Here is a 22566-nt window from a genome sequence, read left to right as displayed (position 1 = left end):
CAGTTAACTTAGCCTCTATTGTCAGATCCCATGAGTCAGAACTTGCAATCCTCTTTCGATTGGGATTTAACAACTTTTTTGGCACCATCATTTGAAATCATTTATTATAGACATAAAAACAGAAAACATTTTTTTTAAAAAATTAAGGACAAAGATAAAACATGGCTAGACCAGACTCAAAAAATAGTTACACAGATTATCAATGAAAGGTCAAAGTATTTTTAAATTGGGATTATGAAATAACAATACCTAACAGACTGTGCTAATGTCTGCCAGACACTGTTAAGTGATTTTTAAAAATTAATAAGATCCTCACAATAACCCTTTGAGTTAAGTACAATTCATATCTCTATTTTGTACATGAGGAAGTAAGAGTCACAAACAAATTACCCAAATTCATTCGGCTCATAAATAGTAGGACGGAAGACCTGGCTCCAAAGTATGCTTAATAATTCAAAGCCCAAATCCCAATGCCTTACAAATAGGCATATATTCAATCTCTCTGCCACTTGCAGTAATTAACCATATTTGTTGCACTAAGTTACAATTCTTCTGACTATTCTGTTTATAACATTCTATAGTAGGGGGCCTCCCCTGGTGGCTCAGCGGTTGAGCCCTGGGCGGTGAGGCTGCTGGTTCCCCGGCTGCCGGCGAGGGTCCCACAAAAAAAAAAAAAAAAAATTCTATAGCAGGAAAGAAAAGTCATGCCAGTGGTATACTACTTACTGTCTTAAAGAGAAATAAATATCCAGTTTAGTTCATTATTTATTGACATACACAACTAATTCTGTAGCAATGCACGACATAAGGATGCTTAAATTCTAATCACTAAAGAGGTTATGAGCATTAACACCAAATACTGGTTTTATTCTATAAAACAAAATAAAAATGTTCTAATTAGAAAAATTATTTAATACCATCAATAAATTTCAACACATTTTCTAATATGGAAAAGTTAATTCTCAGAAAAAATTATCACAAATAAGGTATATCAGTGCCAATAAAAAAGAATAGCTAATTCTTCACTACCTCAAATGGCACACCTGATGCTTACTGGTACTCAAATACATCATTTGGAATGAAACCAAGTAAGTTCAGATCTTAGCCCTATAGCTAAGAAGTCAAAATCTCTAACTCCTGAGTTCTGTTTAAAGTGAGGGATAATGCATGCCTGAAAAAATAAAATAATCCATATTAAAATAAATTTTCATTATACTTTATAGCAGAGCACTTGTGCTTATTCTTTGTAAACTTTAAAACACAATATTTTCACTCTGAATTACTTCACCTCATTTTTACAATAACCCTAGCATACAATCTTACCTCCACTGCAGAGGAGGATTTGCAGTTAAGTCCTTTGCTCCCGAACACAAAGTTACTAAATAGCAACATGAAACCCAAGTTGCTAAGACACCAAGTCTTTGCTCTTCCATTTGCCCTGAACTTCCCATTCAGATATCACATGACTTTTATCTAAAACGTTATATAAAGTGTGAAGTGCCTTACAAACTTAGGCAGAAATATTTAAACAACCATACAAATTCAGAACACCCGAAATATAATCTTAAAAAATGGCCTACCCATAGTCATGTAAAAGTATGCCCAATTGGGTTTGAAAATGCACCACACAATGAAACCATGTGCACTTTGGTTAAATGGCAATAGTCCACACATAACACACCACTATACTATTCGTCATGCCTCCACTGCTCCCCAAGGAGACAATTCCAGGCAAAACCATAGAATATGTGGTTCCAGTAAGTCCTTCCAATGCTTTCTATCTAATAATAGAAAAGAATGGCCTCTTGGATAGGCCCATGTTTTTCCCTGCTACATTATTAATAACTCTTATTTTTCCTTCCCATACTGCGCTATATTACAATTACACCATAATCTAACAAAGAGAACAGGATGTTTGAATTTTACATAAGAATTACCACTGAACGTTAATAACTCGCTTTCGATCAAAACATTGGCTACGTTCTCTAAATATTTTTTTCTTCTTTAAAACAGCTAGTTCTGCACATCCTTTCATTAACTTATTCGGAAAGTACAAAGCACACGGCACAACCACTAAAGTAACTGAGACCAGCAGCACCCAACTGGTCAAAGAGGGTGGCATTGCTACCCTGACAACTCTTCCATCTTTTCATTCAGTTCAACAAATAGGAAACCCTAAGATCTGCTGAAGAACTCGGGGGTGGGGAGGGCTTGCAGGGGGTCACACAAGAGGGAGTGGTATTAAGTAGAATTGATTCCCGACCTAAGGAGCCAGTATTGTGCGAAAAGAGATGTCTGGGTGAAGAAAGGGTGGGAGTTTCAGCAGGGTGAACCCATATGCCTCGGTTTTCTCATCCGCTGAGGACAGACAAACCCGCTCCAGGACGATGGGAGGCTGCGACCCTCAATGGGGGCCTAAAGCACTGCAGAAAATAATAGATAAAAAAAATTGGAGACGGCTCCCTTTTTCTCCTCTGCAGCCAGGGCCGGGGACCAAAGGCAGGACAGGAGCCCGCCCGGAGGGGGCTCATTCATTCTCGCCAGGGAAGAAGGCCGAGCAGCCTCGCCCTGCGCCCCAGCAGCCTGGCCGGGCCTGGGGCGCCCGGCGCGCCCACCGCCCACCACGCCGGGCCCAGCGCCACGCCCCCCCCCAGCCGGGCCCCGCGGCCCGCGCCCCTCTCCCCCGCTCACTTTTTGGGCGTCCATGGCCAGGAGCGAGGTCCGCAGGGCCCCACACTGCGTCGGGAGGCTGACGGAGGCCGGACACGCCGAGACCGCTACCCAAGACCGCCGCTCTCCTCCGCCCGCCGCTGCCGCCCCAGGCTCAGCCTCAGCCTCAGCCTCAGCCCGCACCGGCGCCTCCCGGCGCCGCCACGCCCCGTCCACGCCCCGTCCGCGCGCGCGCCGTAGCCGGAGCCGCGCCGCGGTTGCCAGGGTGAAAGGGCGGCGCGCGGAAGGCGGGGGCGAGGAGGGCTCCGCGCCTGCGCGCTGCGGCCGCCGGAGGGATGGGGTCGGGGCCGGGGGCACGTCGGGTACCCGGAGGACGCAGGCGGGAGGAGGGCGTGCTCGGCCCGTCGTCCCGCGGGTCCATGGGAGGAACCTCTCCCTCCCTCCCCCATCCTTTTTCTCCACGCACGCAGTCGCTGCCAGTTGGAATGGACCACTGGGCAGCCAGCAGCAGGGCGGTGGGGAGGGCACGGGAAGGAAAGCTCTGGCCCAGGAAATAAATCAGATTCCTCTCCATCCCTCAAGCATCTAAAGCTCCTCTGCGCACAGGCCAGAGGGAGCAGCCGGGCTAGATCAGGCCCAGCTGTGTGGTGAGAAGGAAAGGACCGGGCCGGGCATGCAGTGGAATCATGGGCAAGGCCTATAGGAACGTGAACAGACCCCAGCCTGGTAGACCTTTTCCAAAGGGCCTTCCTGGGCACCTTGCTATCTGAGTGATTTTCAGCTAGTCTCTCCCTGAACCTTTTTCATCTCCAATAAAATAAGAGAAATGATGTTGACCTTGCAGAGTACTGTGAGGATGAAGTGCCTAGTGAATAGTTAATGTTCTATAAATTATAGTTACTGGTAGGGAGCTGGAACCTACCGGGTCCAAGTTGAGGGACTAGTGTGAACTTTAGAAGACTTGGAAAGGTAGGCTTGAAATAGCAGACAAAGCCCATTTCCAATTCCGTGACTCGAGAGTCTCAGAAAAGTTTAATTGGACAATTGTTATAGGACAGGGAGAGGGGCAGCCCAAACCCCACAAACCTGCCTATTCTAAATGGGTTCGGCCATCCGCCGCATCAACACAAAACACATGAGAGTAATGGGAAGGATCTTTAATAAAACTAGGAAACAATACAGGAAAGGCAAAGAGTCTAGTTTCTAAATGAAGCACCCAAAGTTACCCGTCCCCTCGTGGGTAAAACTCCATCCATATGGGATCGGCCCAGAACAAGGCCCCAAAGCCTGCTACAAGTCTAAAGCATCTTCCAGTGGGGACCCACAGAAAAGGGTCACAAACAACCGGACAAGCCCGGAAGGAAAAGAGCAAAATCAACATCAAGATAAAAGCTGCCATTGTCACCTCCCCACGGGTCTCACCGACATCTGTGTCACCCAGTCCACGACCAAAAGACAAGCGCAGTTTCTTCACGTGTCTCTAGGCTCCATGTGCCTTCTCCAGGTCTCCTGGCTCCATCCTGCTTCCTTCCTCAGTCTCTTCTTCTGCTTCTCCTCTTCCTGCTCAGCTCCACCCTCCCTTGGGTGGGGCAGGGAACCTCCCCCTTTCCTGGGGACCACCCTGTTACACAATCACTTAAGAGAATGAACAAAAGGGAAGTTTACATCTTGGTACCAATTCCACAAGCAATTTAGCAATAAGGTCCTGCTCTCGCTGAGCTTAAAATCTAGTATGGGAGGCTGACAAAAATAAATGAATAATGTGAGATAGTTAGAGGTGCTATAAAGTAAAATTACATGAGGTAAATGGAGTCATAAAATTGAGAGGATGCCGTTTTCCATGGGAAGGACTCTCTCAGGAGTGACCTGAGAGAAGTGAGAGAATGAGTCATGAAAAGCTCTGGAAGGAACATTCTAGTTGGAAGAAGCAGAATATACAGAGGCGGGGAGGAGACAAGGAGGTCTATGCTTGACAAACAGTTTATCTTACAGTTCTCTAATCGCCAACTATATTGTAATTTCTTTGACGACTGAGATTTCTTTTACCCATATCTATGTCCCCAGCACAGGACCTAACACCTAGTATACACTCAATAAATCCTTTTCAACTGGACAGAAAAGAAACAGAATGGATGGCACAAAAGGGGAAACAACAGCTGGTTGAGTAGGTAATACTTGAAGTTCAGGGAGAGTCTATACCCAGTTTTTCTCCTGTCAGCTGAAAAGAGTAATGGCATTCAGTCCTGTAGAAAGGTGCCCCCTCTCTTAGTACCAAGGGAAGGAACCATCTATCCAAGCTGTTCTGCTTTCATAGAGCAGGGGGGACAGACAGGCACTCAGCCCCTGGGGCACTGCTGCAGCCACATCCGTACATACCAGCCCTTTCTCTGTATAGAAACATTTTGCAGCTGAGTCATTTTCCCAGGAGGAAGAAATGCAGCCAAGCTATTGGACAGCTGCAGAGGTCACACCACCCAACTATTGGCTTTCCATGCCTAGTACTGTGGTACCCACCACCAAGAGGAAAAAGCGGCTGTCCCCAATTCTGCTGCTGCGAAGACCTCACCTCACTACTTGTCAAAGGACAACTCCTGGGCACTTTAAGGCTGTGGACATAATCAGAGTAGGAGGCCGAGAGAGGTTTTGGAGACAGTGAGTTGCAGCTGAAATGTGATCGCCAGGCTGTACCACAAGGCCAAATCCCAGGATCTCACTCCTGGCTCCTGGCTTCCTCATCTCCACGCTGGCTCCTGCAGCCCAGCCAGGAGCTGTGGCTCTTGACAAGAACTCTACCCCATTTGACTTCTGCCCTCACCAGATCTCTTTCTTTGGCTAGTCTGTCTCCCTTGCCCAGCTTACCGTGAGCTGTCCGCTTTCTACCCAACCAGGAATAGCTAGTTTCTTCTGGCTGTGACTTCTATCTTCCCCAGCCCATTAAGACTCTCCCAGACCAGTCCCTTAGCAGGCAGGGCACCCCCAAAGCCACTCCCAGTGCTTTTAGCTTAAGGGTACATCCTCTGCTTTGTCTGTACTTAACTTTTCACAGCTAAGCCAGTTTAGACATTTCCCAAGTAGCTTTACTAATAAACTAAAAATTATGTAGTTCTCAAATATAATCCCCAAACCAGCTGCATCAGCATCATCTGGTAACATCAGAAGTGCAAATTCTCAGGCCTCAACCCCCGGCCTAGTAAATAGAAACTCTGGGTGTCGGGCCCTCGCATCTGTGTTTTAACATATCCTCTAGGCATTTCCAATGTTTGAGAACCATTCAACTAATAAGAGAAAGCAAATTACTAAGGGGTAAAAAGAAACTACAGAGGCATAAAAACAGATGGTGTTTTAACTCTTCGATTTCTGATTCTGAGTGAGTTGATTGACATTTCTGGGCCTCTAGGACTGCCTTTCTGAGGAAATCTTAAGTTAAAATAGCCTCAGTGTTGGCACTATTGATGTAGAGTCTGGCAAAATTGTCTTTTCCAAAACCAGGTTCTCTGTCCTCTCCTGTCAGGCATTACCTTTAGCCCTGAGTTCCTTCATAAGTTCTGGGCTTTCCAGTCTCTTGGGAGAGACTGGAAAGAGTGTCACTACCACTTCCTGTTACCAGCTGTGTAGCCTTCAGTGAGTGATTTAACCTCTATAAGCCTCAATTTCCTCATCTGTAACATAGAGATTCTAATAGTAATTCCTGGTTAGGATGGTTGTGAGGATTAAAGGAGATTAAGTATGCAAAATGCCTGGTTTACTATGTTGTTAACAACTGTTACTGTTATTATTCCCTTGCATGTTATCCTGCGGCATTCTAGTTTGACTTTTCCCCCCTCTCAATTTTTGGGGGACTGAGAAGTCCTATTCTCACCTCTGAACCCCCATTCACTGTTATACCTGTCTTTCCTGAAGTATAATCTCTGGTGAGATGTTTTTCTTTGTTGTAACCCCAGATCTTCCCCCAGGGTGCCCTCTCAATATCTGGGCTGAGTCTTAGTGTATGCCACCTAGTTGAGGAGAGCACTGAGCTCTTCTAAGCCCCAGCTTCTTTGGTTGGGAAATAGGCAACATAACACCTGCCAGAATTGTTGAGTGGATTAAATGAGATAATTCATGTTAAGTATTTAGCACAGTGGCATGTAATAAGCATTCAAAAAATATTATCACTTGTCATCTCTTCCCAGCCATATAACCTAACTAATTTTATTCCCTGCCCTCTTCTGACTAAAACCCAAACTTCCCCGAAGTCCTGGAAATCCCTTGGAACTCATAACATTAGTTTCTGAGGCCAGGAAATCATTTTATATAAATATATAAAAAACACTATATGTATGTATATATATATATATATGCACTATAATTGTCATAAAAGTGAAAGCATGGTTCTGTCTGATGTGGGCTGACTTCCTTGGGATGATCTACCCCACATTTGAAGAATTCTAAGGAAAGCAGGAAGTGGTTGGTGGACACAGATCTTATTGGTAAGGGACCTGGAAATCATGTGGGAGATGTTAAAAGCACCTGTGAGTATTTTAGTCTGCAGATGAAAAACTTAGGGAGAACATGGCATTTACTTCAAATCTCTCAAGGGATGTTGTGTGGAAGAGGAAGCTGACATTCTCTAGCATTCCACAGATATAATTAGATCCAACTGGTAGAGGCTACAGAACAACAGATTTCCCCTCAACAAAAAAATCCAACTTTCTAACAAAACCTTACAGAGCTGGAATGGAATTTGTTTGATAGTGAGGTCTCTATCAGTGGAGGTATCGAAGAAGAAGCTGAGCATTTGCATGGCAGAGCTGTCCTAGTAGGATCAGGCACTGGAAGAGAAACTTTAACATCTTTCCAAACCCTGAGGTTCTATCATTCTGCAAACTAGAGGTCAATAGTTATTCATTTTTTTTCTGACTGTGCTTTGAAATTACCCTCACCTCTGGGATGTCTTCTAAATCTCTTCTTCGCATCCCCATTCTCATAGGATCCATTGTAAAAGGCCCCACTCCTTCTGGGAGTGAGAAGAGAGGGGATGAGAGGGCAGGTAACTGAGCCCAAGCCACTGTGATGTTACTATGTCACAATATCTCCCCCTTGTGTGATGGTCTGTTTTCTGCTAGACACTGTGGACAATAAGTGAGGGTTTTGTTCATATTCTGCCTTAACTGTGAAAACTCCTCTGTACTCATAATGTTCAGAGAATGACCAAGAACACAGCAAATTCATCTATCTGTTGATATCCTCCCTGTGAAAGGAGGGTGAGTCTTAGCTAGGTCCCTCTGACACAGAGCAACAGACTCACTGCTCCTAATAATGTTAGCATGTAAACCGGGGCAATCAGGAACCCCAAACTGTTGAGGGGTATACTCTCTGAAAGTGATTCAGCCATCTGTGCACACAAAGGCAAAAGAGCATAGCCTTAATATTAAAGATTTTTAATAGAATCAGTGTGCATACAGAGGGAAGATGAAAGGATATTCTTAATGAAACTCTGAAAATCACCCATCCCCTCATGGGCAAATATCAGGCCAAATATGCATGGCTCAAAGCAGAGCCACTGAGGCCCAAAAGCTTGCTACAAGTCCAGAGTACTTTCTGGGAGGGAACTGTAAGAAAGGAATTAGACAGGTCCCAGACTCTTGGGGTAGAAAGAAAGACTCAAAATTCAAAATGTACTGTATAACTGAACATGAAGTCAAGATAATGGCTGCCATTTCCTTTGACAAGGACCAGGAGCAATCTCCCCATGTATCTGTCATCCACCTGAAATTTTCCAATTATTTCTTCCAAGAGTTTCTACACGTCTCTTTTCTATGTATCTCCTCCAAGTTCCTCCCCCTTCCTCATTCTACCTTTCTTTATATACCCAAATTGCTCCTTCCCAACTACCCCCCCCCCTTTGGGAAATCTGGTTCTGGAATGCTGGGACATACCAAAGCAGCTTCCAAAGCAGCTTCAGGTAGGTGGGGGCAGGGAAAATGGCACCTATTCACTGTTCTTCAGTGCTCCTTCCCCTTTTATGGAGGTGCCTTCTAGAACAATAAGAACATCACTCAGCAGTCCCTCTCCTTCTGCACATACTCTGAAAATGGTATGGGCCAGATTGAGGCTGGGTGATTGAGACTAGGGAGGTCAAAGGCCATAGTGAATGACTGTTCTTTTATTTCATTAGCTAAATACGCAGACTGATACCAAACTGATTGAATTCAAAGACCATATCTACCATTTGTGTGGCCTTGGGCAATGCCTTAACCTCTCTGTACCTCAGTGTTCTTATTGTGAAATGAGAGTATTAACAACACTCACTTGTCACGGAGATAAATGGCAATGTATGTAAAGTGCTCAAATAATACCTAACATGTAGAAAGTACATACTCTTTATTACCCATTTATTGCCATTTCTAAAACAAACCATTCTCTTGAGTACCACACCAGGAAATAATAGTGTCTGTGACCCCTTTGATGCTGCAATGCTGCTGCTGTTGGTCCAGATGGCATGATGTTGACACTTCCTAGGGAAATAAGTCTCTTGATATCCACCCCTCATTCAGAAGGTTAATCTAAACTTTTCCATAGTAATAGTAGCTTGAAAGGGGAGGGGGACAGAACTTAAAATGGAAGGGTAGGACTTAAGATAAGCAGTTAGGAAGGGAAGATGGGATCCTTCCCAAGTCAAAAAAACAGCCTTAGCAAAGGTAGGAAACAATGACAACTCCAGGAATAGATATGAGATGAAATTAATAACAACCTTAAATGCCCAAATATTGGCAAGGTATTAGGAGATAGAGTATTCTGTAGCCACGACAAATTATCTTTATGGAAAATGCACAGCAATGTGGGAGAGAGCTTATGACACTGCAATTTAAAAATAATTTAAAAATTCTTTTTTTTTTTTAAAGATTTATTTATTTATTTATTTATTTATACAAGCACTGGGTACAGTCAGAAGCACGGGAGGGTGAGAGAATTCACCAGAGCCAGAGCATGGAGCAGAGTGGGCAGACTTAAGTACATTGCTGAGGGGAGCAGCGGGCAGCAGGAGAGGTCTGCGCGCCATGCGGGACCCTCCACCAGTGGCTGGGGAGCAGCCGGGAATGAACCGGCGCTGCAGAGGCTGCGGGCAGCTTCGCAACCCAGCGCTCAACCGCTGCGCCACCGGGGAGGCCCAATTTAAAAATTCTTAATGAGAATATTTATTCTACCTATAGTTGGCTAATGTCTACTGTAGAAAGATAACTGATACATTTATGATTTTTTCTTGTTTATAATATTGTTTCATGTGAAGTGGCATCATCTACAAAAGCTCAGCCTGGCTTCCTGTTAATAAATGCACCACCTACAGGTATTATACTGCTTTTTTGCTTATATAAAATCAAGTCAAAGACAAGTAAATTGGTTTTGAAATATAAACTCAAATTTGGCCTGACTTCTTATTTTTATGCACTATAAAGGGGGGGGCAGGGGGTGTGTGGAAAGGACATGGAGAGAGAATTTAGCAAGGAGAGGCTGTTATGGTCCCAGAATTTAAGGTCAGGGTTTAAGGACTTGAGCATGCTGTGCGTGGGAAGACACTTACAAATTTATGAGCAAAGAGTTATTTTAGGAAACTCGATTTGGCAGGAGAGATAGAAGGACTTGAGTGGGATAAATCTGGGGTGAGGAGTTGACTGGGGACACAGGGGTCCAGACCTCTTCCTTCTGCTCCCTGCCCTGCACTTTCTTCCCAAGTTAGACCCCTGCAGCCCCCTACCCCATCCCCACCACCCACATTAGAGGACAGTGATTATCTCAGCATTGCAAAACTTCAAGAAGTTTTCAGTCAGAGAAAAATAAATAAATAATAAATTGGCCTTAATGAAAACTTTTGGCTTTTTTCTAAGTCATCTAGAACAGGGGTCAGCAAAATTTTTCTGGAAAGGGTCAGAGTCGGTATTTTAGGCTTTCCAGATGATATGGTCTGTGTTACAACTATGAAGCTCTGCCATTATGAAGAGAAATCAGTCACGGACAAAACATAAAGGACCCAGTGTATCTGTGTTCCCAAAAGACTTTATTTGCAAAAATAGGTTGGGGGTGAGATTTGACGCACAGGCCACAGTTTATCAACCTCTGATCTAAAAGAACATTGTTATTTTTCTTAGAAAATAAATCTGCGATTCTTCACTAAAGACTCCTCCATCCTCCCTCTCAAATACTTCCCATAAACATACACTACAGTCCCCAACACTATATGAGGGAATCCAGTGATGATATAATGAGCTAATTATCTCCAGAGCAATGAGAGGCAAGCAGCATGTTAACGTGGAGGGACTTTGGATTTAGATCTCAATTTGATCTCTGACTCTGCCAGCTGTGTGACCTCATATTCAGCACACAGCCTGTCTGAACCTTCAATTGCCTTTGGGCAAATGAAGATAATAGACACAACCTGAAGGGCTTTTGTGAGGATTAAATGTTTGTAAAGCACCCAGCCCAATGACTGGCATGGAACAGGCACTCATTACGTAGCTATTATCCCATATTGCCTCTATAAATAGCAGTCACACAGACCCAATCCAGACTGTCTGAAGAGTATCCACTGTACTAGTATCCAGCTTCAGACCAGGACTGGCACAGCAGTGAGAAGCAGCAGGCATCATGTTAGCATACGCAAGGCTAGATAAGAAGACAACATTAAGTATGAAGACACTGCTCCAAGACAGATTTATATCAAATGCTTCTGATTAATCATTTATTAGGCAGCCCCATTGTACCCAATCCACTTGGCTGTCGGTGGTTTGGGAACATGGTCACACACTTCCATTGAAGTAATAAGATCCTGCTCTTCATCTACACTCTCAACAGCTGGTGAGTAGGAGAACCTTGTATAAACAGCCTCCTCTGAGTCCATTCTTCCGGGCTCATGGGATCAGTCACCTTTTCTTCAGCTGAAAAATAAACACATCAAGAAAATGAATGCTTTATCGCCTAGGGGACAACGATAAGAGGAGAAGTAATCGATAATAAGAAAGAACTGGGGTCATCTTTATAGAAGATAGAGAAGACATTGTGAAATGTAAGAAGGGTAAACACACACACACACACACACACACACACACACACTGATTGAGGCTAACAAATAAGAAAGGTATTTGAACTCAGAAAGCCTGGGTTCAAATCCTGATTTTAGCCCTCTGATGTATATTTGTGGGCAACTTATTTTACTTCGGTGCCAAGATTTACCCATGTATACAATGAAGATAGTCACAGTGTGTCCCTTTAAAGTTGTTGTAAGGATTAAATGCATTCATAAATATAAAGTGCTTATTTTGTGCCTGACACATAATAATGACTGGTAGATTTATGTTTGCCATTATTGATATCAATATTGATTCTCTGATATTTCATTTTATTTATTTTTAAAGATTTATTTATTTATTTTATTTATACAATAGCTGGGGTACTGGCCAGAGGTGTGGGAGGGTGAGAGGATTCACCAGAGACAGAGCAGGGAACAGAACAGGCAGACGGACTGAAAACACTGCTGAGAGGAGCAGCAGGCGAGACAAGAGACATGCCACTCCATGTGGGTAGCTCCCTGGACAGCCAGGAATCGAACCTGCACCACAGAGGCTGCGGACAGCTTCACAGTGCTGTGCCCAACCTGCTGTGACACCGGGGAGGCCCTGTTCTTTGACTTTTTAAAATAGCTGAACAACTGAGTCAAATAAACATAAAGAATCAAGCTCAAAACTAATTTCGACACCACCACCACCAGCTATTCCTTTTCCATCTGGGCCCAGCAGAATGGGTGACAAAGAGATGGGCCAATGTGTCATCAAGGAGATAGTGACCACCGTCATTCACAAGTGCAACCATGGAGTAAGCTTCAAGAAGCATGCCCCTCAGGGAATTTTCTGTGAAGGAGATGGGCACTCCAGCTGTGTGCACTGACATCAAGTTCAACAAAACTTTCTGGACCAAGGGAATAAGAGCTGTCCATATAGTATTCACATGCAGTTGTCAAGAAAACACAACGAGGACAAAGATTCATCAGATAACAAACAAATGTGATGGGTATCTATATAACTGTCACCACTTTCAAAAATCTATAACCAGTATGGATAATAATGAATGATTGTCAAAGTTATAAAAGAGCAAGAAAAAAATCTAAAAATCTGATTTTATGTTTTTCTTCAAAAAACAAAACTTGCAATAAAAATGAAACTGAATTTTTCACTTGTGTGACACAGTTACATTGGAAAATAAGTGTTCCCCTAGTTCAGCTCAATAAAAGAAACAGGGAAAAATGTGCCAAAGTTAACAGCTGTACTGTGGTTTTGTTAAAGGATAGTTTTATTCTTAGGAAATACTTCTTGGAGTACTTAGGACTGAAAGACCACAATGTAAGCAAATTGCTCGCTAATGGTTATAGGTTACTAGGTTACATACATTCATACAAGAGTACACAGATAATACAAAAAATACATATATACAAAATATGCATCTATAGAAAGGGAGAGATGTTTGCCAATAGGTATAAGAGTCGATTGTGTTCTGAGTGCTTTTCTTATTCCTGTAGCTTTTCTACTAAGTTTAAAATCATTTCCAATTTAAAAGTTTTAAGCAAAATCAATAGGATGGGTTAAAAATAGAAAAAGGAACTGACTCAAACTTGACTATCAAACAGCATAGGGCCACCGCAGGACAAGCAGAGGTGACAAGTTAGAGTGCTGACAAGACTCCAGGAGTGCCTGGACTTGGAACAAATGGACATGAAGTAGTTCAAGTATCTAACGGTGATTTCTGGTTAGCCATGTGTTGATAGGCTCACTGAGGACATTCCCTGAGGTAGATTACCTCTGAATGAAAGCATATCATTGAAATATCAGTGTAAAAAACCAAAAAACCCCAATGATTAACAGAGACAGACTAATGTTCTCTGAGCCACAGTAGGGTCTGCTTGTGCCCAGGTACTTAACACAGGTTTAGGTTTGAAACACTTGCCATAAGTTCTATTTCAGAGTTTCAGTCTTGAGACTTTCATTTCATTTCATTGTGACTTTATTGCCTCTTTATCTGATCTCCCTGCCTCAGGTTTCTCCTCAACTTCAATTGATTTTTCAAACTGCTGACTGAATCAATCCTAAATCATCGCTCTCACAGCATCAGCTCCTCACTCAAGGCACCACAACGGCTTCCTCTTTTCTAGCACCACTTTATCACAACTTTGCTATCTTATCAGTTCTATGTTTTATGATTGTACTTATTCTGATGTGCAGTTTCAACTTTCATGATTTTTTCCCCTATCACCTCAAAAATTACAGACCTATGATTAGACAGACATCTGAACAGTGGTTGGTGCATAGTTACTGTCTGTGGCTGAACTCTTGCCTTATGGCAACGTGTGATTTGTCCAAGACTGAGATAAAAGTACTTTCCGCCTGCTTTTTTTTTAAGATTTATTTATTCATGCATACAAGAACCAGGGTACAGGCCAGATGCGCGGGAGGGTGAGAGGATGCACCAGAGACAGAGCAGGGACTAGAACAGGCCGACTGACCGATACACACTGCTGAGGGGAGCAGCGGGCAAGACAGGAGAGGTCTGCCTCACCATGTGGGTTGCTCCCTGAAGGGCTGGGGATCAAACTGGTAGTTGATTTAAAGAGGTTCTTCTTAAATTTTGGCTAGGAGCCCTTTATCCACTCTGTTTTGCAAATATCATTTTTCCCTAATCTGTGACTTGCCTTTTCTCTCACTTAATGGAGTCGTCATGAAAAATGGAAGGCTCAGTTTTAAGCAACCTAAAAAGGGAATAATTTAATTTAGAAATCTAGGCTGTCTTTCTGGGTTTGCCTTAATGTGTTGTAACAGAAATCGTGCTAAGCAGAGGCTGCGGACAGCTTCACAGGGCTGTGCTCAACCGCCTGTGCCACCAGGGAGGCCCCCGCCTGCTTTATTAAACTTAAGTAAATGTTAAAATTTTGAACAGTTTTAGGTTTACAGAAAAGATACAAAGATAATGAGTTCCCATAGAGCCCTATTATAATTCTCCCTATTATTCTTTTTTTTAAGGTTTATTTTTATTTATTTATGCATACAAGAGCTGGAGTGTAGGCCAGAGATGGGGGGGTGAAGAAGGGGGAGAGGATTCACCAGAGACAGAGTGGGGAGCAGAACAGGCCAATCCACCAAAAGACTGCTGAGGAGAGCTGCAGGTGAGACAAGAGAGGTCTGCTGCGCCATGTGGGGATTGAATTCATGCTGCAGTGGCTGGAGATAGCTTGATAACGCTGAGACTTTAACCCCTGCGCCACCAGGGAGAGGCCCCCGCCCATTATTCTTAACATTCACATCCCTGTGGTATATTTATCAGAACTAATGAACCCACACTGGTACATAGTGATTAATACTTTATTCAGACTTCATTAGTTTTTCTAACATCCTTTTCTACTCCAGGATCCCATCCAGAAGACATTACATTTAATTTTCCTCTTATTTTAAAATATCATTTAAAAGAACAAATATAAGTAAAGTATAGCGTCTACTGGTAGTTGATTAACTTCATACAACAGAGGATGGTGTCTGGAAATCTTAATTAATTTAAGTATAATAAAATGTACAAGCATAGGTGGTAAATGAATTTTCATGCTGATATCTACCAAAATACTACATCAATACAGACATATAGGCTATTTCCAGTGCCTTCTCCCAGTGAAAGCACTTCCCAAAGTAAACACTATTCTGAGCTCTCTTGCCAGAGATTAGCTTTACTTATTCTTACACATAATTTTAAATGGAGTCACGTTGCATCTAATCTTTTGTGTCTGGCTTTTTGCTCAATGTTATATTTGTAAGATTTATTTATGTTTCAAGTTTGCTTTAATTCGCTTTTCCATTTCTGTGTAGTATGATAATATATGAATTTACAACAATTTATCTATCCATTCAGCTGTTGTAGCCATTTAAGTTGTTTTAGTTTTTGGCTCTTACGAATAATGCTTTCATGAACATTTCTGAACATGTCTCCTGGTGCATATGTACATGTATTTCTGCTGAGTACAGGAGTACATACACTGGATCTTAGGATTTACATCTATTTTTAGTCTTAATTACACAGCCAAACAAGTTTCCAGTGTGCTTGTATTGTCCCAGGAGCAGCATGAGAGTTGGACTACAGTTGGCTACAACCTAGTCAATACCTTTAATTTTAACTATTCTATTGGTTGGGTAGTAGCATCTCATCATGATTTTAATTTGTATGTCCCTGATAACTGAAGGTTAAGCACCATTTTATTTTTTTATTTTTTTAAAGATTTATTTATTTTTATACAAGAAGTGGGGTACAGGCCAGATGCACGGGAGGGTGAGAGGATTCACTGGAGACAGCAAGGAACAGGAAGATTGAAAAAATACACTGCTGAGGGGAGCAACGGGTGAGACAGGAGAGTTCTGCTTCGCCATGTGGGATTCTCGCAGGTCGGCCAGGATTGAACCCACGCTGCAAAGGCTGCAGACAGCTTCACAGTGTGGCACTCAACTGCCTGCGCCACCAGGGAGGCCCTAAGCACAGTTTTATAAGCTTATTGGAGATTTGACTATCTTCTTTTGTACAGAGACTAGTCAAGTCTTTTACCTACTTGGGTTCTCTTTTTTTATTGATTTAAAGAGGTTCTTCTTAAATTTTGGCTAGGAGCCCTTTATCCACTCTGTTTTGCAAATATCATTTTTCCCTAATCTGTGACTTGCCTTTTCTCTCACTTAATGGAGTCGTCATGAAAAATGGAAGGCTCAGTTTTAAGCAACCTAAAAAGGGAATAATTTAATTTAGAAATCTAGGCTGTCTTTCTGGGTTTGCCTTAATGTGTTGTAACAGAAATCGTGCTAAGCAAAACGTCATCTTTGTTCTAGGGTGCAGGGTTATGATTCTTGTTCCGCCTGTCATCAAGATTGAACATTACCAGACACAAACTACAGCATGCCACCCGAGGCTCTTTGGAACCAATAAACAGGAAGTTAGGGAGCAATCTTTAGGTATTCTGACAGACTGTATTGCAACAAAGCTCTGATCCCAAAGATAGGAGGACAAAACTTCTGGGCTTAAGAGATCATTGTCTTTTCCCTTCTTTATAACTTGCTTGTTAATATTTAATATCATTTTGGATAAATTTTATGCAATCCTCCAGATGCCTCCTCTTCCTCACTAATATTCTACCATATACAAAGTAGAACAGAAAGACAAGCATTTTATTAAACATAGATGATAAGGTTTTATTACCTTTAACAAGGAGTGGCCTTTGTTACCTCTAACAAGATATTGGGCCTACTAGCTAATTATTGACAGAGAAGGATAAAGAACAGTCTTTCAACAAAGGGTCATGAGACAATTGAATATCCATACTTGAAAATAAAAGTTGAATACTTACCTCACATCATGTATAGAATTAACTCAAGATAGACAAAAGTTTAAATTCATGAGTTAAAACTTTCAAACTCTGAGAAGAGAACACTGGGCTGACTCTTGGATTAAGCAGCAGTTTTTATAAATAACAACCAAAAAAGTCAAAGAAAAGATAATTGGACTTCATTAATATTAAAAACTTTTTATGCTTCAAAAAACAGAAAGGAAAAATAAAATGGATGTAATGGGAGGAATATTTCCAAATCAAATATCTGATAGAAGTCTAGTTTCCAGGAAGCATGAGGATCTAGAGTGTAGAATAAAGAACTATACTCAACAACACAGAGACAAACAACCCAATTTAAAAAGCATGTGAGTAGACATTTCTCTTAAGAGGATGTACAAATGGGGAATAAACATTTGACACAGCAGCTACACCATTTTATGTTCCCAGCAGCAAGGTATGGCACTCCCATACCTTGGAGTGGAGACGTTGGGAGTGCCATACCTTGCTGCTGGGAACATAAAATGGTGTAGCTCCTGTGTCAAATAGTCTGGCAGTTTCTAAAAATGTTAAAAACAATAACCATGTGGGCCTCCCTCCTGGTGGAGGGATTAAAGCCTCAGTGTTATCAAGCTATCACTAGCCACTGAGGCATGAGTTCGATCCCTGGCCAGGGAGCTACCCACATGGCACAGCAGACCTCTCCTGTCTCACCCTCTTCTCCCCCAGCACTGTATTTCAGTAGCTCTGCTGGTGGACTGCCTGTGGGGTATCAGAGTGGCCAAGGATCATTATGGTTTTCATTCTCAGCAAAGGGAAGGGAAATGTTATTTGCCAGGGAAGGGGGTTTGGTTTTGGAATATTAGGTTTGACCTGCTTATTAGAAAATCCAAGGAGAAGTGGCAGGTAGACAACTGGAAGGGTCTAAAGTGAATGTACATTTCATCTGGAAGAATTATGGACAAGAGCTGCTAAGTAAAATTTCAAAATGAAGATTAATGTAGAGAGTTGCCCTCACAGATGTGAAAGTAGAATCTAAAACTACAGCAAACAAAACTGGTACAAGAAACCACAGCACGATGATGAAGGAAGAGAGACATACCTTAACAGGGAGCCTAGAAGGCCTCTCTGCATTTACAAATTTAAGACTGATTGATGTTTTTGCTGTTTGCAATGAACTCTAAATCTCGGATGATGATTAATCTCTATGTTGAGATATGTACTTTTTCTGGAAACATCTTTACTGCTTTTCCTTAAATATATATAATTATTGTTGAATAATTTAAGTAATATTGAAAAATACAGAAAGTATTACAGAAATGTAAAAAAAAACCTTTCCCTCAAATCATATTTGCCTAGTCACGGAAATTATTTAAGTTATAATTAAAAAGTAAGAACAATAAAATATATTACATTTTAGGGGTTTAAAAGGAATGTAAATATCACCATATATCAAAGATCAAACATACCACAAAATAACCTTGGGAATAAGGCAATACAAGGAGTAACCCGGCTCCACGGCTGTTTATTAGCTGTGATATTGCCACCTTGTGGAAATAGTGGTGTATTACATATTCCAGGATTTAAGATTTTATTTTGAATTTGTAAGTTGTATAACTTAGCTTTAGCATTACGGAAGTTGTAGCCCTTGGTTCCTGGGATCTCTCTGGCATGGAGGTGGTGGTAGAGTCCATAAAACATCAGTGGCTAGAGTTCATTCAGGACATACTGTTTCCCCAACAGTATGACTGCTAACATTTGCAGGGGCTGAAGCGAGGACAAGTAGAAGACCCATCTCCCATTCTCTTCCCACCCCATGCTCCAGTTCATGCCTTATGGAGACTTTCACACTCACCTGTGGATACCCAAATCCATTAATTCTAGCTCCATGAACTCCACCTGCCACAGCCAGAATCCCTTGGAGAAGAGACCCATATAGGCCTTGTTTGGTGAGTGGGTGAGGATGGGGGTGGTGATGAGTGTGGTGGTGAGTGTCCTGGGATTCTCCATTGAGGTCTTCAGGGGAGGAAATGGACATTGGAGATGCACATCCCCTAAACCCTGTAGACTTCTTGCCCTGTGGAAGGGGTAGGAAGGGAGGAGGGCAATAGCGAGGGTCTTGATGCTCCAGTAGAACTGATTGCATCTGGTCAAAATTAACCTTGAAAAACCTCTTAAGTCATCTAAAACATAGTACTTTATATATATAGTTTCATATCTTTGTTTTCCAATACTTCCTTGTTCATGTTTCTTTATGGTTGTCAGTTAAATTAATTTCATTTTTCATGATGTTATGGAGTCATCAACACCCACTTACCCAGCTACTTGAATGAACTGTTTCATCTGTACCCATGGTGAGTAATCCCTTGAAAGTGTTCATATATTCTTTAGATGTTGACTTTTTGCTTTGATAGTGTTAACTGGAAATAAAATCTCAATGATAATCAAAGTGAGAGTTCAAATCTGGGAAGCAGTCCAACAGATTTTACTCTGGGAGAGCTGTTCCAATAAGTAAAAATTTTAATATAGTTTATATAAGTAGGAACAGTGAGTCATTGACAGTAAGATGTAGTAGTTCTTGATAGGAGGGGCTTCCAGTTGTAAGTTGTCCTGTTCTAAACATAATGCTGATGTTAGAAGAAGAAAATGCAGGGTGTACTCTCTCCCTTTCTAAAGAATGTAATGCAGAGATGCAAAGGCTGGAACCCATTATTAAATCTTATTCTGACTCCTTGGTCATCAGTGGGTATGAAAAGACTGACTTTTCAGAAGTAGCAGAATTCATCCTGGATCATTATAGGATGGACACTGTTCACACTTTGAGAAGTTATCTCTGTCCTCGACTGCTAATCGTGGATGGGGGTGGAGGGAGGGTGGAAAGAAAATTTTACAATATGTACACAATGGCATCTATTGCCTGTTTAAGTCAGTACATTTATAAGATGACTCCCTGTAGCTTTTGAAAGTGAGAGAACTTGAAATGACAAGTTGAAAGAGAGGGAGAGAAATTTAAGAATGATTCTAGGTTCCCAGCGTGAGCAACTGATTTAATGGTGGAGCTCTTTACTGACACAGGAGAGACCAGGAGAAGATTAGGGGTAGATGTATGGAAATTCATTGACCGGATTCCCTAATGTTGGACATTTGTTTGGTTGCAGTATTTTATAATTAGGAACAAATCTAGGGTTTATAATTAGGAACAAATGTAGCAAAATCTTTTCACACATTCTGATTTCTAAATATGGAATTGCTGTGTTAAAAGATGTGCACATTCTTTACATTTTTCATATTCATTCATTTCATATTCATTCCATATAACCTTTAAAAGAGCCGTTTCCTCACTCTGATGACAATAGGGTAGATTTTAAATCTGCAATTTCTAAGTCTTCCTCCTTTTTTTTCCCTTCCCTTCCTCCCACTTTTCCTTTGTTCATTCAGTAACTAACCTTTAGTCAAGTACCTTCTGTAACCCACACAGGGCCTGAGATAAATTAGCTTTATTCTTTGTTGGGGACTGGGAGGTGATAGGGTGAAGGAAGAGCTATGGAAGATTCCAGAATTTTGAAGTGTGTGACTTGGAAAGCCTACACACAAACTTCTTCTTTAGCTCTGGACACTAGGCCAATGGGTGAAAATTCCTTCTTCATTGAGGTAGGCGATGCTATTCTGAGAATTTGGCGAAAAAATGTTTAAATTTGTGTAGACACAAATAAGGCACTGAGACCAGACTTTGCTGCAAGGAACTATAATTTAGAGGGAATCATTTTACACTGAACTTTTAAAATACAAAATTTTACCCTGTTAGTCAATGCCCACATCGCCTCTCCAGGCTTTGAGGTAGGATTGCCCTAGTCCGCGGTCTGTTTTATGGCAGCTGATAGAGAAGGATGGAGCCATAAACAAGGCCAGAGCTGGTGCTCCCCGGAGTGAGGGCCCCTTTGTGCATACAAGAGCCGCCTCCACCTCTTGATTTGAGAGCAAATTTCACAGGACTTGGCTTGAGCCAAGCAAGTTGCTAGATTTGATTCTGACTTCAAGGAAAAACATGCACTGTGGGCTTCCTTATTGTTGTAACTCAGTCTGGAAAGTTCAAACTAACAACACTATTTTTCTCCTATTGACCCACACTTAGTAAAAGACTTTGGCATGTATAATACCACACTTACTGCTAGTCATTGGAAGACCTGGGCTCTCTGTAAAGCTGGGAGATAATGGTAATGCACCTACGTGCCAAAGGAATTAAAAAAGCAGATTCCTGGAGGGTTGTACCCCTAATGCAAGACCTGACTGAGTGTCGCCGTCTTCTTGGCACATGGGCCATCATACACACAGCTCTGCAATCCAGAGCTCTCCATGGCTGTGGCTCCAGTACCCACTAAAGTAACTTGCTAGAGACTCTCTGACCTCTGGCAATTGCTTAAATCTTTGAGTCACTGTGTCCTTATCTTTAAAATGGAAATAACAATCTTGGTCCCATGATTTGAAGAGAGAATACATACAAGCCCATAACAGTAGCTTTCACCTAGTAAGTTTTCATACATGGTAGCTTTCCCTAAAGCGGCACATGCCATTCTAGCACATCTGATTCATAAAATATGAATGCATTTTGCTTTATCATCAGACTAGAGGAACCATCTCCAGGTATCATTTTATAGTGCAAAAAAAGTGAAAATAAAATGATTTTCAAAAGGGTTTAATATCTGTCTTTTTAAAATAGATGATGTAGTCAAAACTTTGGAATTCTGAGTATTTGTATGTTTATTCAAAATTTGTGGAATAGCTTTTATTTATCAAAATCATGCTATATACATGTTTTCCCCACTATCGGGAAGTATAATGTATCTTTTTGATATGATTTGGTAGGTTCTTCTGAGGTTTGGAAATACCAAAAACAAACAAACAAACAAACATGTAAATGAATTGTAATGTTAGCATTTCCAGACTCTCAAAATAGCCTACCAAACCATAGTTCTACTTTCAGATAGCAGGGAAACATGTACCTGTATGTGTGACTATAATTAGTTCAATGTTTGGGCATTTTGTAGACTGCTTTGGAATAAAAGAAAGTCTTTGTAACTCTCCTCATATCCCACCATGCATTCATGGCACCAGGACAAATTAAAGTATGTTGTAGTAATTTTAATTTCCCATTCCCAACAGGGGGCCAATATTCTGTAAGTAATAAAAAGTAACCATTGCCCATGACTTTTACTTAATTTAGTGTTTTGACTTCTCGCCTCTTCCTAGTACTCAAACAAGAAGTAAAATATGACAGTTCTCCTTTCCTCTCTCTTTTTTTTAAGATTTATTTTTATTTATTTATGCATACAAGAACTGGGGTGTAGGTCAGAGGTACGGGGGGTGAGAGGATTCACCAGAGACAGAGACAGAGTGGGGAAGAGAACAGGCAGATTGACTGAAGCACACTGCTGAGGGGAGCAGCGGGCAAGTCAGGAGAGGTCTGCTGCACCATGTGGTTTAGCTCCCTGGCTGGGAATCTAACTCGTGCCATAATGGCTGGTGCT

At 41.8% G+C, this 22566-nt stretch overlaps 2 protein-coding genes across 6 annotated transcripts in view; both read right to left on the bottom strand.

Annotated features, from left to right (window-relative positions):
* FSD1L (fibronectin type III and SPRY domain containing 1 like) overlaps positions 1-7702 on the bottom strand; it is a 56772-nt gene extending 49070 nt beyond the window's left edge. For 2 of the 5 annotated variants that reach the window (XM_037491466.2, XM_037491467.2), the window contains exon 1: positions 7593-7702. In XM_037491466.2, the coding sequence (XP_037347363.1) occupies positions 7593-7646 (54 nt within the window). In that variant the 5' untranslated portion in view covers positions 7647-7702. Of the gene's footprint in view, positions 1-2263; positions 2413-2691; positions 2826-7592 lie in introns of those variants that run through there. The other 3 variants (XM_037491468.2, XM_037491469.2, XM_054688642.1) reach the window with 2 other exon arrangements.
* Positions 7703-10693: 2991 nt separating this feature from the next.
* Positions 10694-22566, bottom strand: part of SLC44A1 (solute carrier family 44 member 1) — a 167048-nt gene continuing 155175 nt past the window's right edge. Inside the window, exon 16 of the mRNA XM_037494487.2 lies at positions 10694-11582. Within this exon, the coding sequence (XP_037350384.1) occupies positions 11568-11582 (15 nt within the window). The 3' untranslated portion in view covers positions 10694-11567. The remainder of the gene's footprint in view (positions 11583-22566) is intronic.

This window comes from Talpa occidentalis, unplaced genomic scaffold (genome assembly GCF_014898055.3).
Source record: "Talpa occidentalis isolate TD23 unplaced genomic scaffold, MPIMG_talOcc4v2.1 talOcc4.7, whole genome shotgun sequence".
In the NCBI taxonomy this organism is placed as follows: domain Eukaryota; kingdom Metazoa; phylum Chordata; class Mammalia; order Eulipotyphla; family Talpidae; genus Talpa; species Talpa occidentalis.
Note: the sequence above shows the minus strand (reverse complement) of the source record. Positions and strands in the feature narration are given on the sequence as shown.